This window comes from Castor canadensis, chromosome 10, assembly GCF_047511655.1.
Source record: "Castor canadensis chromosome 10, mCasCan1.hap1v2, whole genome shotgun sequence".
In the NCBI taxonomy this organism is placed as follows: Eukaryota; Metazoa; Chordata; class Mammalia; order Rodentia; family Castoridae; genus Castor; species Castor canadensis.
In genome coordinates this window covers 116,335,057-116,348,014 of record NC_133395.1, presented here as the reverse complement: position 1 = coordinate 116,348,014, position 12,958 = coordinate 116,335,057, and the positions used below count along the sequence as shown (strand labels likewise).

Genomic DNA, 12,958 nt, shown 5'->3' with positions numbered 1-12,958 from the left:
ATTTTTCAGTTAGGGTCTTACTTTTTTTTTTTTTGGCCTGGCTGACCTTGGACCGCAATCCTCCTACTTAACCTTCCCATATACCTGGGATGACAGGCACGCATCACCATGTTCAGCTTTTTTGTTGAGACGGGATGTTGCTAATTTTTTTGCCCAAGCTGACTTCTAATTGCAATCCTCTCAATCTCTGCCTCCTAACTAGTTGCGATTATAGGCATGAGCCACTATGCGAGCCCCTTAAAACCAAATTTTTAATCTACTATCTCAAATTATTCCTAAGAGGGTTGCCATCTCAGCAGCAAAGTAAAAATACATACTTCATAGTAGTTCTTTATTTATGTATTTCTTGGCCATACTGGGGTTTGAGCTCGGAGCCTCACACTTGGAAGGTAGGGGCTCTACTACTTGAACCACTCCACCAGCCCCTTTTCGTGTTGGTTATTTTCTAGATAGGGTCTCTCAAACTATTTGCCCAGGCTGGCCTTGAACCACAGTCTTTCTGACCTCTGCCTCCCAGGATTATAAGCGTGAGTCACCGGCTCCTGGCTCATAGCAATTATTTCTAATGAGAATGTTTTATTTTTAGGTATTGTAGACAAAATTCAGGCTTGTGCATACTATGCAAGTACTCAACCACTGAGCCACTCTTTAAAATATTTTTTTTTTGTGGTACTGGGGCTTGAACTCAGGGACTATACCTAGAGCCACTCTACCAGCCCTTTTTTGCGATAGGTTTTTTTGAGATAGGGTCTCACGAACTATTTGCCCAGGCTGGCTTTGAACTGTGATCCTCCTGATCTCTGCCTCCCATGTAGCTAGGATTATAAGTGTGAACCACTGGCTTTTTTTTTTTTTTTTTTGACAGGATCTCCCAAGGTAGGTCAGCTTGGCCTCAAACTCTTGCTCCTCCTGCCTCTATCCATCTCCTGAGTACTGGAATTATAGGTGTGTACAAACACGCCTGGCTAATCTTTCTTAAAAAAATTTTTTTTAAAAAGCTCTTACTCAGAATAGAACTAGAATTTATAGTACCCTGGTCTTGTGCAGACTGGTACTGCATAGCTGGGAAATCAGCCAAGGAGGACTTCCTGGATTAAGTTTAATTTAGGTAATTCTTTTAGTTTGCAATATTGGACTCCCTTAATTTGTCTAGATAACAGAAGAGTGCAAACATGTTCAAAACAAGATGTTTGGGATTTTTCTTAGGTAGGGCTGCTACACATTCAAGTTTACACTAATAAAAACCAAAAGTCAATGCATGAAAAACCATGACAGAAAGTTGAAGCCAGGGCTGATGAAGTGACTCAAGTGCTAGAGCACCTGCCTAGCAAGTGTGAGGCCTTGAGTTCAAACCCCAGAGCAGCCAAAAAAAAAGAAAGAAAGAAAGACCCAACAAAATAAACATCTATGTACCAAGAATACAATACTTTTTTCCAAAAAGAAAGAAAGTTGAAGCCAAACTACAATAACTGAGGCAAAGCCTTGGCTGTCTTACCCCTATAAATTATAAAAATTGAATCAAGTTTATTTTAGTGTGGGCTTTCTCTCTCCATTTTAGTTTCCAGTCCCAGCACTTACAAAAAATAAAAAAGAGCATGAAGTTTCTTGGTTACTTTTTTCTATTTTGCATTTCAATTGTTATTAGGCCTATTAAACCCATTTTTGAGTACTATCAGACAGTTGGAAAAGTGACTTCAAATAAGTAAGATATCACTGTCTTTATTTTTCATAAGCTAAGGATACTATATTTAAGAAAAAACTTGGTCAGGCAAGGTAGCTCATGCCTGTAATCCAGCTGAATGGGAGATATAAATAGGAGAATTGTGATCCAGTTTAGCCTGGGCAAAAACATTAGACTCTACTTGAAAAATAACTAAAGCAAAAAGCACTGGAGGCATGACTCAAGTGGTAGAACACCTGCCTAGCAAGCACAAAGACCTGAGTTCAAAACACTGCCTTCCTCCCCTCAAAAGAAAAAATTCATATGACTGACCATGAAAGAAAAATTTTGTAAAATGAAAAAGAGAACAGTGTTGTAGATAGATAGATATATAGATAAAAATAGATATCTATGTATATTTTCACTCAGTAGATATTTAACTGAATACCTTCCATGTGTCAGGCACTATATATGTATTAGAAATATAAGTATGAAGACTGGTGGAGCGGCTCAAGTGGTAGAGCACCTGCCCTGAGTTCAAACCCCAGAATCACCAAAAAAAGGAAAAAAAAATACATATAAAGATGAAAGAAAACAAAGCTTTTTAAAGTATTTTTTAAGTTTTCACAAATATTGTTAGGGAAGTACCCAATACTGCATTTTATAGTCTTCTTGGTTTGATCTTCTCTTTAAAATCTGCATTTGCCTATTTTGTCTTTCAGAGGACTGTAAACACAGTCCTCTGTTGGTAACACATTGGTACTTGGCATCTGTTTATTTCTCTATATATTTTCCTGTAGTTGTGTCCCAACATCCCTGGCCACATTTAGTTCAAAAGTAATAGGGAAATCCCCTGACTGCCCTAGGTGGCTATCTAGGGCATTTAGACTCCCTGCGGATCCTTTTGGTAAAATTAAGCCCAGAAATCTGACATTGCTCTCTCTTTTCTCTCTCTCTCTCTCTCTCTTTTTTTTTTTCTCTCTCTTTCTTTCACACTATGAAAATTGCTGAAATGCCAGGACTTTGGTTAGGGGTGAGTAGGGAGGTCTGGAATGTTTTTAATCCAGTGTTCAGTGTTCTTGGTAATATTAGGAGAGCAGCAGAGCCATGAATCCAGTCATGCTCTTGGCTAAAGCAGCCTTCTCTGACTTAAGTGCTCCTCACATGAAAAAAGGCCTTGGGCTTTAGTTGACAGTAAACACAACCTGAGCCAGTGATGTGACCTGGCTGCCAAACCAAGCAAATATGATCTGAACTGGAATGAATATAGAAGGCAAGTGGCTGGGACAAGGAAGGGAATAGTCCCAGGGTACACTCTGCAGTGGTCAGATCACACTTGGAGGATGGTGTTTCCTTCTGGGTCTTAAGAGTGACAGTGACAAGTTGGAGTTTGCCCAAGTTGGGCAACAGGATGATGAATGGCTTAGAAACCACATCCTTTAAGGAACAGTTGGAGGATTTGGGGAAGAAACAAGAAGATATGGGGTGTGGGGATAATTATTCTGAAGCATTCACCGGGCTATCATGTAGAAGAGTTGGGCTCCTCTGTGTAATACAGTAAGCACAACTTAGACTAATGGGTGTACATTACAAAGTGGCTAACCTTGTCTCCATAAAAGGAAGAATTTTTCAGTTCTTATGACATCCAGAAAAAGTAGCTCTGAAAGGTAGTGACCTAACCTTAATAAGAGGTGAGGCTGGCTGACCAAACATCAGAAGATTCATGTATAGGATGGGAAGTGTGGAGAGATGACTTGATCCAAGATCCTTTCAGATTCAAAGGGTCTAATGACAACACATAAGAAGGAAGAAGTTAGTACTTATTTTCTCTCCAGACATGAAACATTCAAGTATTAATCACAGAAACTGTGTTAAAATAAAGTCTAAGTTAGAATATCAAAATCACAAGGATGAAGAGAAAACAAAGCCATACTACTTTCTGTTTTCTCTGGTGGTGATGGATTTTTTTGAGTAAAGGTTTAAGTGGTAGTAGTATGTGTTTGTATTTCCAAACAGATTGATTTTTTTCTTAAAAATTCTCTAATATAAAAAAGTCATAGAGGGAGCAAATTTGATCCAATTACATTATATTTATGTATAGAAATATCACAATGAAGCCCCTCCCCTTTGTGCAATTAATATGTACTAAGAAGAAGAGAATAAAATTCTTAGATGCTTGGTTGCTTTTTCTCAGGAGACTTCTGGCCCTCCTAATATGCTGTTTTCAGAGTACAATATTTTGACAAGATTGCCCTTAACCCAATATTATAAGACAGCATTTCAGAGAATGGCAGTTTGTGTCCACATGTCAAAGAATGAACCCTGTGAAACAAGTGGTCTTTAGAGCTCATTAGTCATTACTAATGAAGTAGCATCCAGTAAAATGTGTGCATTAGGGTAGCTTACTTCTTCCCAACACTCACTGAGGGGATTAGTACTGGTCATTCCCATTCACCAATGCAAAAACTGAGTCTTGGAGCTGCTTGCCTGCCATGATCTTGGATGGAGCTGGTTGCTGGAAGTGCTGACCTTTTGACATCTAGTCCAATGTTCTTTCCAATACTAAAAGCTACTGTTTCCTCTTAACAGTGGGGTTTAGAGCCCTACTTGAATGCAGAATATGCTTTTTTCCCTCTTAACTACAGTGGTTCTGTGGAGTAGGATGGCAGGTTGCTTTGGGGGAAGGTTTGGCCTCTAACTTAAGTGTTGTCCCTAGTTCATCTTCCGTCCTAAAGAAAGTCTCCAGCAAGCACCACAAGAGAATACATGGCCATCTTGAAAACAGGAATGGCAACACCTACTCCAAACAAAAATCCTAAAGATGTGAAGAGGACAGTATTTGTCAAATGGAGTGGATTTGACTGGGCAGTGCAGCAAAAGTCCTGAGATTAGGCTGAGTCAGAAAGACCTGGGTTTAAATCTCTGTTCTGCCACCTACTAGCTGTTTCACTGTCATCACTTGGAGCCTCAGTTTCCTCACATGTAAAACGAAAACAGTAATAGAACCTGCCTTTTGGGACTGTTGGCAGGGCTGAATATGATAGAAGAGTGTAAAAGCATGCACACTGCTGTTTCCATCAACTGTCTTTATATAGTTTTCTATTGGAGTATTACTGTGTTTTCTAATTACTCTAGACATGCAGTTTATTTGTCAGCATAGTAGGTGCTGAACAAATCCTAGTCAGTAGTTTTGTGCTACTCCAATAGTAAGTAACAATTCAACAGAACAAGTGCTTCTTGGGTGCCCAGCCTAGAGCTGACCTCTGATAATTCAAAGTTGCCTGAGACCAGGCCCTGCCCCACTGCTCTGAGAACATAATCCGCAGGTTGCTCTGGAAGCCAACCTGCCCAACCTTGGGTTTCAGAAAGGTGTGGAGATAGTTGAGTGTTGAGTGAGTCAACATGACCAAGAAAGGTGGGAAGGGCCTCTGTAAAAAGGGAACAGTAGAGCAAAAGTACAGATCTCTGAATCAGCAGACTGCTGGAATGACCAGTAAGCAGGCAGCTGGGTTGTCATACTCGTTGGACTAGTCATGTAACCTCTCAGACCTTAATTTCCTTGTCTGTAAAGACAAATCAATAAGCGGGCCGTGTTGTCTCACGCCGGTAATCCCAGCACTTGGGAGACTCAGGTTAACAAAATGGAGGCCAGTTCGGGCTACACAGTGAGACCTTGTCAAAAAACAACTAGCCAACCTACCAAAAGCAGAGAGATGGAAGAGAAAGAGAGAGGTTTTACTTGCAATGACTAACATATGAGTAACATGTGTAAATACTTGTATTTGAATCTGGCACATCAGCTGATACAGAATAAGTTTAATAAACGTGAGTCATTGTTATCATTATGTTTGAATAATTTAATAGTATCTTACTATAATTATGAACAGTGTCAATCCAAGAATAATTCATTGCCTGGTCCCTGGAATGTGAACGAGGGTGACAAAGATTGATAAACCACCGTTTCAGTCCTAAAGAGCTTTAATAAGATAAAGAAGCCCGGGTCAGCAGTACAATCCGCGACAGCCTACCACGTGACATCTCCACGTCCGCACCCTGGTGGGAGGGGAGGGATCAGAGCGGAGCCTGGCTCCCAGGGTCACGTGACCAGAAGCTCCGCCCCGCCCAGGCGGAGTCTCGGGCGGCTGCAGGAGCGCCTGATGCGCATGCGCCGAGCCGAGCGCGCTCTGCGGCGCGGTTCGCGTTTCGGAGGCGGTGCGAACTGCCCAGGGGGTTGGCGGATGGCTCTGCTGGGCCCGGCGGGCCTGGGACCCGGCTCCCGCGGTCCGTTGGACGAGGCAGTGGAGGTGGCTGAGCGGCGCGAGGCGTCGGCCCTGGTGGCGGCGGGCGCCGCGCTGGAGGACGATGAAGAGGACGATGGCCGCGGCCGGGGCCTGCTGCGCTGGGACAGTTTCTCGGCCTGGCTGCACTGCGTGTGTGTGGTGGGCTTCGACCTGGAGTTGGGCCAGGCGGTGGAGGTGAGGCCAGGCCGCACCCCGTCTCCAAGCTTCGCACCCCGCGCCGGGGCGGCTCCAGCAGAGCTGAGGGCTCCGCGGGCCACAACCCCAGCGGCCGCGCATCCGGGCGTGGCCGGGCTGCGGTCCATCGACCCTTCCCGTGGGAGGATCTCGGGCTGCGGCCTGGGGTGAAAAGTTCTCTTTAGGCCCATCCTAAATTAAATACTTGCTGATGTGCGTCTTTAAAAAGAGGAAAAAAAAAAAACAAAACCAAAAAATCCCCCAAAACCCAGCGTCACAGGAATAAGTAAAAGGGTTAGCAGCGTCCAGACAAGGCTGCGGGCAGGATGTTTGTTTGGGACTTTGTCAAGCATGGAACAATACCTCGACATACACACATATATGTATATGTATGTGTGTATATGTATATGCATATACATATATATAGTGAACCTTTAATAGCCAAACTTGTATGTCCAGGTTGTTTTGTCAGTTGCAGTAACTCCTAGAGCCTTCCCCGAAATGCTTATCTCAGCATGCATTTTCTTCTTTTCCGTCTTTTGTTCCCCATTTCTGGGTTCTGTGCGCTGTTTATTTTTTTAAAATATATGTTTTGTTTTCCTTTGGTGCTAGGGATTGAATTCATGCTTTCCTCAATGCTAGACAAGTGCCCCATCATTGAGATACATCCCGAGCCCGTTATTGCTTCTGGAACAGTAGGCCTGAAAGTAGACCTGAAAGCTAATGTCAAGATGAATATAGGGAAATTAACTTGCTTATGAATGACTCACATTTTTCTTCTTTTAAATTTTATTTTTTGTGGTGGGACTGCGGTTTGAACTCAGGGCTTTGTGCTTGCAGAGCAGGTGCTCTACCACTCGTGCCACACGTCTGGTCCATTTTGCTCTGGTTATTTTGGAGATGGGGTTTCTTGAGCTTTTTGCCCCAGCTGGCCTCAAACGGCCATCCTTCTGGTCTCAGCCTCCCAAGTAATTAGGATTATAAAGGTGAGCCACTGGTGCAATTCAAAAAGTTTTAGAATCTTACTCATTTTTGAGATCGTTTAGGGTCCCTTATGTAACATAAGAGATTGTCAATGAGTGCAAGAAAAACGCTGTCAGAACATAGTTATGTTTGGAAGTCTTTTTTGTTGTTTTGGTGGTGATGACAAATTTTATAATTATTTTGACTCTGATGGCCTAAGTTAACTAAGAAAAATAGCCAGGGAGGTTGGCCAAAAAAGCTGCTGCTTTTCTATTCAAAATTTTGGGGTTTTTTTGTCATTACACAGTTCAGTAAGCATTGAGTTTCCCCAAAGTTCTAGGCAATATGCTAGTTACTGGACATATGAGTATAAAGGTATGCTATAACCTGTATTTGTAGATTGAGATGCCAGTTCAATGGAGAAACAACAATTAATCTCATTTGTGCATAGGGTCAAATGCAGTGTCTGACATTTAGTGGCATTTAGTAAATACTTGCTGATAGAATGCGTGAGCACATGAACAATTCTTTGTGTTACTGAGGTAGGAGCAGCAGTTCCCAAAGACCGAAAAAGACATTTAAAAGCCATTTATCATTTACATTGACACGATAACTGGAAGTTATATGTGCAGCAAAATGGAATTTAACCAGAAGGCATAGAATAGGGTTGTTGTAGTTGGTTGCACTTTTAAATAGCTAAAGGATATCTTTTCGGATTCTCCTCATATGGAACACTCTTTGCAGCATGAGTATTTTTTTTTTTTTTGACCAAATAAGCAGAATGCTTAGCATAGTTGAGGTGCTGCAAAAGTGTGAATACTTTAGGCACACAGCTCTTTTTTTTTCTTCTTCTTCTTTGTAAACGTCTAAAAAATGCGAACATCATGAATTAGAATGCTTCCATGGACTGTTTGGGTTAATACATGGGGCTTCCATTCCATTGTTGCTAGATAAAAGATTACTGATTTTTAGGAAGTATGATTTTAAAAGGATCCAAAGAAAGAGAAACACATTAGATAAGATGAAAAACAACATAATTTTGCTTGTTTTTGCTGAGGGAAATATGTGGACTATTTTGCCTTACCCCTCTTAAAATGAAGAAAATATACACAAGTCAGTAACTGATATGAGAAAATAGTTGAAAAATATATTTTACTCATTTTGCAGCTATCTACATGCTGAAAATGGACCAGAGGGGTGGCTATAAAAGGACTAGAAATGTAGGCTTGTGTTGGACAGGTGACATACAGTAGCTCCAGCCTTATATCTTATAATGCACAACCAAGGGGCTCAAAAGGAGGATTAATTAAAGAATAGGTGTAAACTAAGTTTGAGCAGTAATATCCAGGAACCTACCAGTGTTAGCAAAAAAGTAGTCATTGAATATTAGGTTTGAGAGAAGTCATAATGGCTCTTCTGCCGGTATTTATATATTTCTTACAAGTGCATAAACAGTGCCACCTGGCACTGGTGGTGATGGTACTGGGGTTTGAACTCAGGACCTTGCACTTGTTAGGCAAATGCTCTGTCACCTTGAGCTATGCCCAGAGCCTGACTGTATGGAATAGTGATCAAGAACCTTTTATCCAGATCTGAGCTGCCTAGGTTTGAATCTGCGTGACTTCAAGTTACTTGGCAAGTTACTTAGCTTCTCTGAGCTTCTCTTTCTTCTTTGTAAGAATAACAATAACCTCTATCAAGGCATCAGTATGAGGATTGGGTAAATGAATGTTGGATAAACATTTGGGACGGTGACTGAGTCACAGTAAGGTGTATTAAAATCTGTGTTTGAGTGGCACTGATTTTGTAGAAAACCTCTTTTTCAGTGAAAATCCTTGACTGTTTTTTGCGGTACTAGAGCTTGAACTCGGCCTTCACCTTAAGCCACTCCACCAGCCCTGTTTTTGTGAAGGGTTTTTCGAGATAGGGTCTCGTGAACTATTTGACTGGGCTAGCTTTGAACCGCGATCCTCCTGATCTCTGCCTGCTGAGTAGCTAGGATTACAGGCCTGAGCCACCAGTGCCTGGGGAAAATCCTTGACTTTTGCTTTGTGAAGTTGGGCCTTAGTTTTCTCACTTGTAAAATGAAATTGAGGTACTAGAATCAGTACCTTTTGTTTTTAGTAGGGGACTTTCAACCCTGTGTAAATAACAACCTAATGTGAAGCCTCAGACTTGATAAAATGGCTAATCTGGCTGAATTGAGGCCTATATGTGTTTTGTTATAGACAACAGAAACTAATTTAAGCTAGCTCAAGCAGAAAAGGGGATCTTGGTGTAAGGGCACAGCAGTGTTTCAGACTACTCAAGCACAAACTCAGTGCTTCCTCAGAAAATGGCTTAGCCCAGAGCCAGGGAAATAAAGCTCATTTTCGCTCTTGTTTTGTAGGTCTTGTTTATGCTTCATGCTCCCTGCAGACTGACTTCTGCTTCTATGTTTGTTATGGTGGGGAAACTCTTTTTTAGTCACACCACTGAAGAAAATTAGTCTTTTACTCTTATTCAGACACCAGAGGAAGAAGGTATTCAGGCCTGATTTGAAGCGGGTTTTTTACTTGATACACCCAGGTCAAAGACCTGGGTGGGTGGAAGAGTGGTTCACTTCGCATTAAATGTCTGTGGAAGGCCCTGTCCTAAGTGAGAGAGACCTTAAGGAGGTCTTTTGAACTGAGGAGAAACTGAAAAAGGAGTTGACTTTAAGAGCTCTGACCACCTTCTTTTTCCCTGAGGTAACCCTGGAAGTATCTTCACAGAATCCAATAGTTTTCTGAAACAAGTTTTAAAATCCCCTGGATTTTACATAACTCTTGTCAATTCCAGCTTTGGAATTACCTGATTACATAGCAAAGTCATAATAACCTGAATCCAGGATTGTCTCATTTACTCAAGTTTTTTTTTTTTTTTTTCATTGTTGAAAAGTTAGCCAAAAGAGAAAATTAAGAACAATAGAAAATACCTCTACTAATTCCACTAAGAGGCCACCTTTATTAATATTTGACATTTTTGTTTAATGCTTTTTTCCCTTTATGTAATTTTGTATACATCAGGTTGATTTGATTGTTAAGAATAAAAATCTTCTCAAATAAATTCAAGTAAAGGGAGTCTGTGAGGATTCCAGGCAGTCTCTTGGAGTGCAAGTGCAGGAAGCAGGGAAGAACCTCATGGGATTTTGAAAGCCCTGGGCTTTTGCCTTTGTCTCTGGAGATGTGTGGGCTTTTGTCTCTGCTTCTCTTTGCATGTTGTTCCATTTTCCATGCTGAGGCCAGAGTCTGCAAGAGTCTCACCTTCTGCTCCCCTATAACTTGTGCTTGTCTTTGAGTTACTGTGGTTCTAATTATAGCCAAAATCTATTCTTTTATTCTAGAACCAGGCTGAAGCTTAATGCAAATACTGGAATATCTGATTGGCTCAGCAGAGGTCAGTGCCCCCTTTTGTTCAGTCAGCTGTGGTTCAGCAGCAAAGGGTTTCAGTAGAAGTGGCTACCAGGGCTCACCCTTGCAACAGGATGAGGGGACACTTACAAAGCCTGGAGTTGACAGCAGGACCACAAACACATTGCTATAAGAGTCTGGTTTTATTGTAAACATTTTCACAATTTGCCAGATTATTAAAGACTTTCACTGATATAATTTTAATATTTAGTTATTAGTGTTATTTGTACAATGTAAAGGGATTATTTGCTGCCTATATATTCATGTCAGAGATGCTTTTTCATCTTTGAGAGTCTTTACATCTTGTGAACTTACAGGGCTGGTGGAGTGGCTCAAGGTGAAGGCCCTGAGTTCAAACCCCAGTACCACCAAAAAAAAAAAAAAAAAAAAAAGCTTATGTTCTACAACTGAACTATACCTTCCAGCCCTGGAGATAAATACTTTTTAAAACTTTGGGCCATAAAATAGCTTTGTGTATGGATGGAGTATTTCGACTGGTATGGTGTGAAGAAAAACTTTAAAAAAATTTTTTTTAATTTGTATTTCTGTGTGTGTGTGTGATAACAGGGTTTGAATTCAGGGTCTTGTGCGTTCTAGGTAGGCACTCTACCTCTTGAGCCATGTCCCCAGCCCTTTTTGTTTTAGTTATTTTTCAAATAGGATCAGGAGTTCATGCCGGGCCTTCTTGGACGCATTCTTCCTGTTTGTGCTTCCTGGTGTTACTGGGATGACAGGTGTGTACTGCTACAACCAGCCATTTGTTGAGATGGGGTCTTATGGACTTTTTGCCCAGGTTGACCTTGAACCATAATCCTCCCGATCTCTGCCTCCTGAGTAGCTAGGATTACAGGCATGAGCTATCATGCCTATAAAGAGAAATTTTTATGCCATTTAAAAAAAAGCAGTTAGCAGAATTGGCTCTCCTTTCTTACCCTCTTCTGCTTATTTAATTTACTGCCTATTACCCTTTGTCCTCTAATAAGGTGAAGCCTGGAGTATTCACCACAGTTTATCTTAACACTTTTTCTATTCTTCTAAGGAGGATAAAGGCAGTGGCAGGAAGGGTTATTTCCTTTCTTTCTTTCTCTCTTAAACTAGGTAATCCATAGCCTCAGTATTCCATCGAGAGATGGTCAGAAGTTAACTGTTTGAATTGAAACGGATGTGTTGCTGTGCTATTTCATTGAACCATCTAGTCAGCAGATACTTATTGAGCAACTTGTATTCCAGACCAGTATGTTCCGGAGATGTAGCCTTCATCATCCCTGTCTTCATTGAGTTGACAATCCAGCAGTGAAAGTGGGCCATTATGGTAGGATAGTGACCTTTAAATTTACTTACCAACTAGTAGCATGTCAAAATAGCTTGACATAGCTCTGTGATTTGGAGGTTAAAGCCTTTAGTTACCTCCTGAACCTCTTAGTCTCTCAGACTTTGAAAGGGCTTTTTTGATTTTACTCACCCTAGCCTCTGCTTCTGTTGGAAAATATATAATCCCTGTCTGAAGATAATTTGAAACGTCATCCTGTCCAGTTAGTACTTTCCTGACTGGCAAATAAGTTAATGCTTTATGCTTTTTGCATTTACTCTAATGAACGCCATGGGACATGGACAATTGCTTCTAACCTTTACCCTTTTTTGAGAAAAGGCCTTCACTGTTCTTTCCATGTGTTACATTTTTCCAGTAGCATAGATTTTTAGTGAGGTGGAGTGTGAGTCCCAGCCTCTCCTGATACTTTAATGTCAGGCTACTTTTTAACATAGGTAAACATTTCTTATTGATGTATAGTATACATAGAGAAAAAACACACAAATTCCAAGTCTAGAGTTTGGTGAATTCTCATAAAGTGAGCATATCATGTAGATCCAAAAGCAGAATATTGCTTCTGCCCCAGAAACTGCCCTTAAATTGTCTTTCAGTTATTATGATCACTCACCTCTCCTTTCCAAAGGGTAGCCACTAGCCATGCAGGCCAGTTTCATGCTGGAATCAGGTGAACACAAGTAGGTTCTCAGCTTTTCTAAACTGAGTTATAGTAGTTCCATATGTATCATTACAGAGCATTCAAATATAACCTTTTCTGACTCTACTGTGGTTTGAATGCAAAGCCCTACACATTTTCAAATAGGGTCTTGCTTTTTTTTTTTTTTGCCTAGGTTAGTATTGGACTGTGATCCTTCTATCTATGTTTCCCATGTATCTGGGATTGTAGGTGTGTGCCACCACATGTCTGAGATTGCGTCTTACTAACTTTGTCTGGACTGTCCTCCAATGTGATCCTCTTGATCTCTACCTCTGGAGTATCTGGGATTGCAGCAGTTGTGCTTAGCCTTACTGTTTTCTAAGAGTGCTTACACCCTTCCTCTTCCCCAGTTTTGCATAGTTAAATCATTATATTACTTTTCTATCTGTGTAAGGACAGCTTTTT

The 12,958-nt window shown here is 41.0% G+C and overlaps 1 protein-coding gene across 3 annotated transcripts in view; it reads left to right on the top strand.

Moving 5' to 3' along the window:
- The first annotated feature begins 5,826 nt into the window (after window positions 1-5,826).
- Window positions 5,827-12,958, top strand: part of Dennd6a (DENN domain containing 6A) — a 55,347-nt gene continuing 48,215 nt past the window's right edge. For all 3 annotated transcript variants that reach the window (XM_074044023.1, XM_074044022.1, XM_074044021.1), the window contains exon 1: window positions 5,827-6,135. In XM_074044023.1, the coding sequence (XP_073900124.1) occupies window positions 5,899-6,135 (237 nt within the window). In that variant the 5' untranslated portion in view covers window positions 5,827-5,898. The remainder of the gene's footprint in view (window positions 6,136-12,958) is intronic.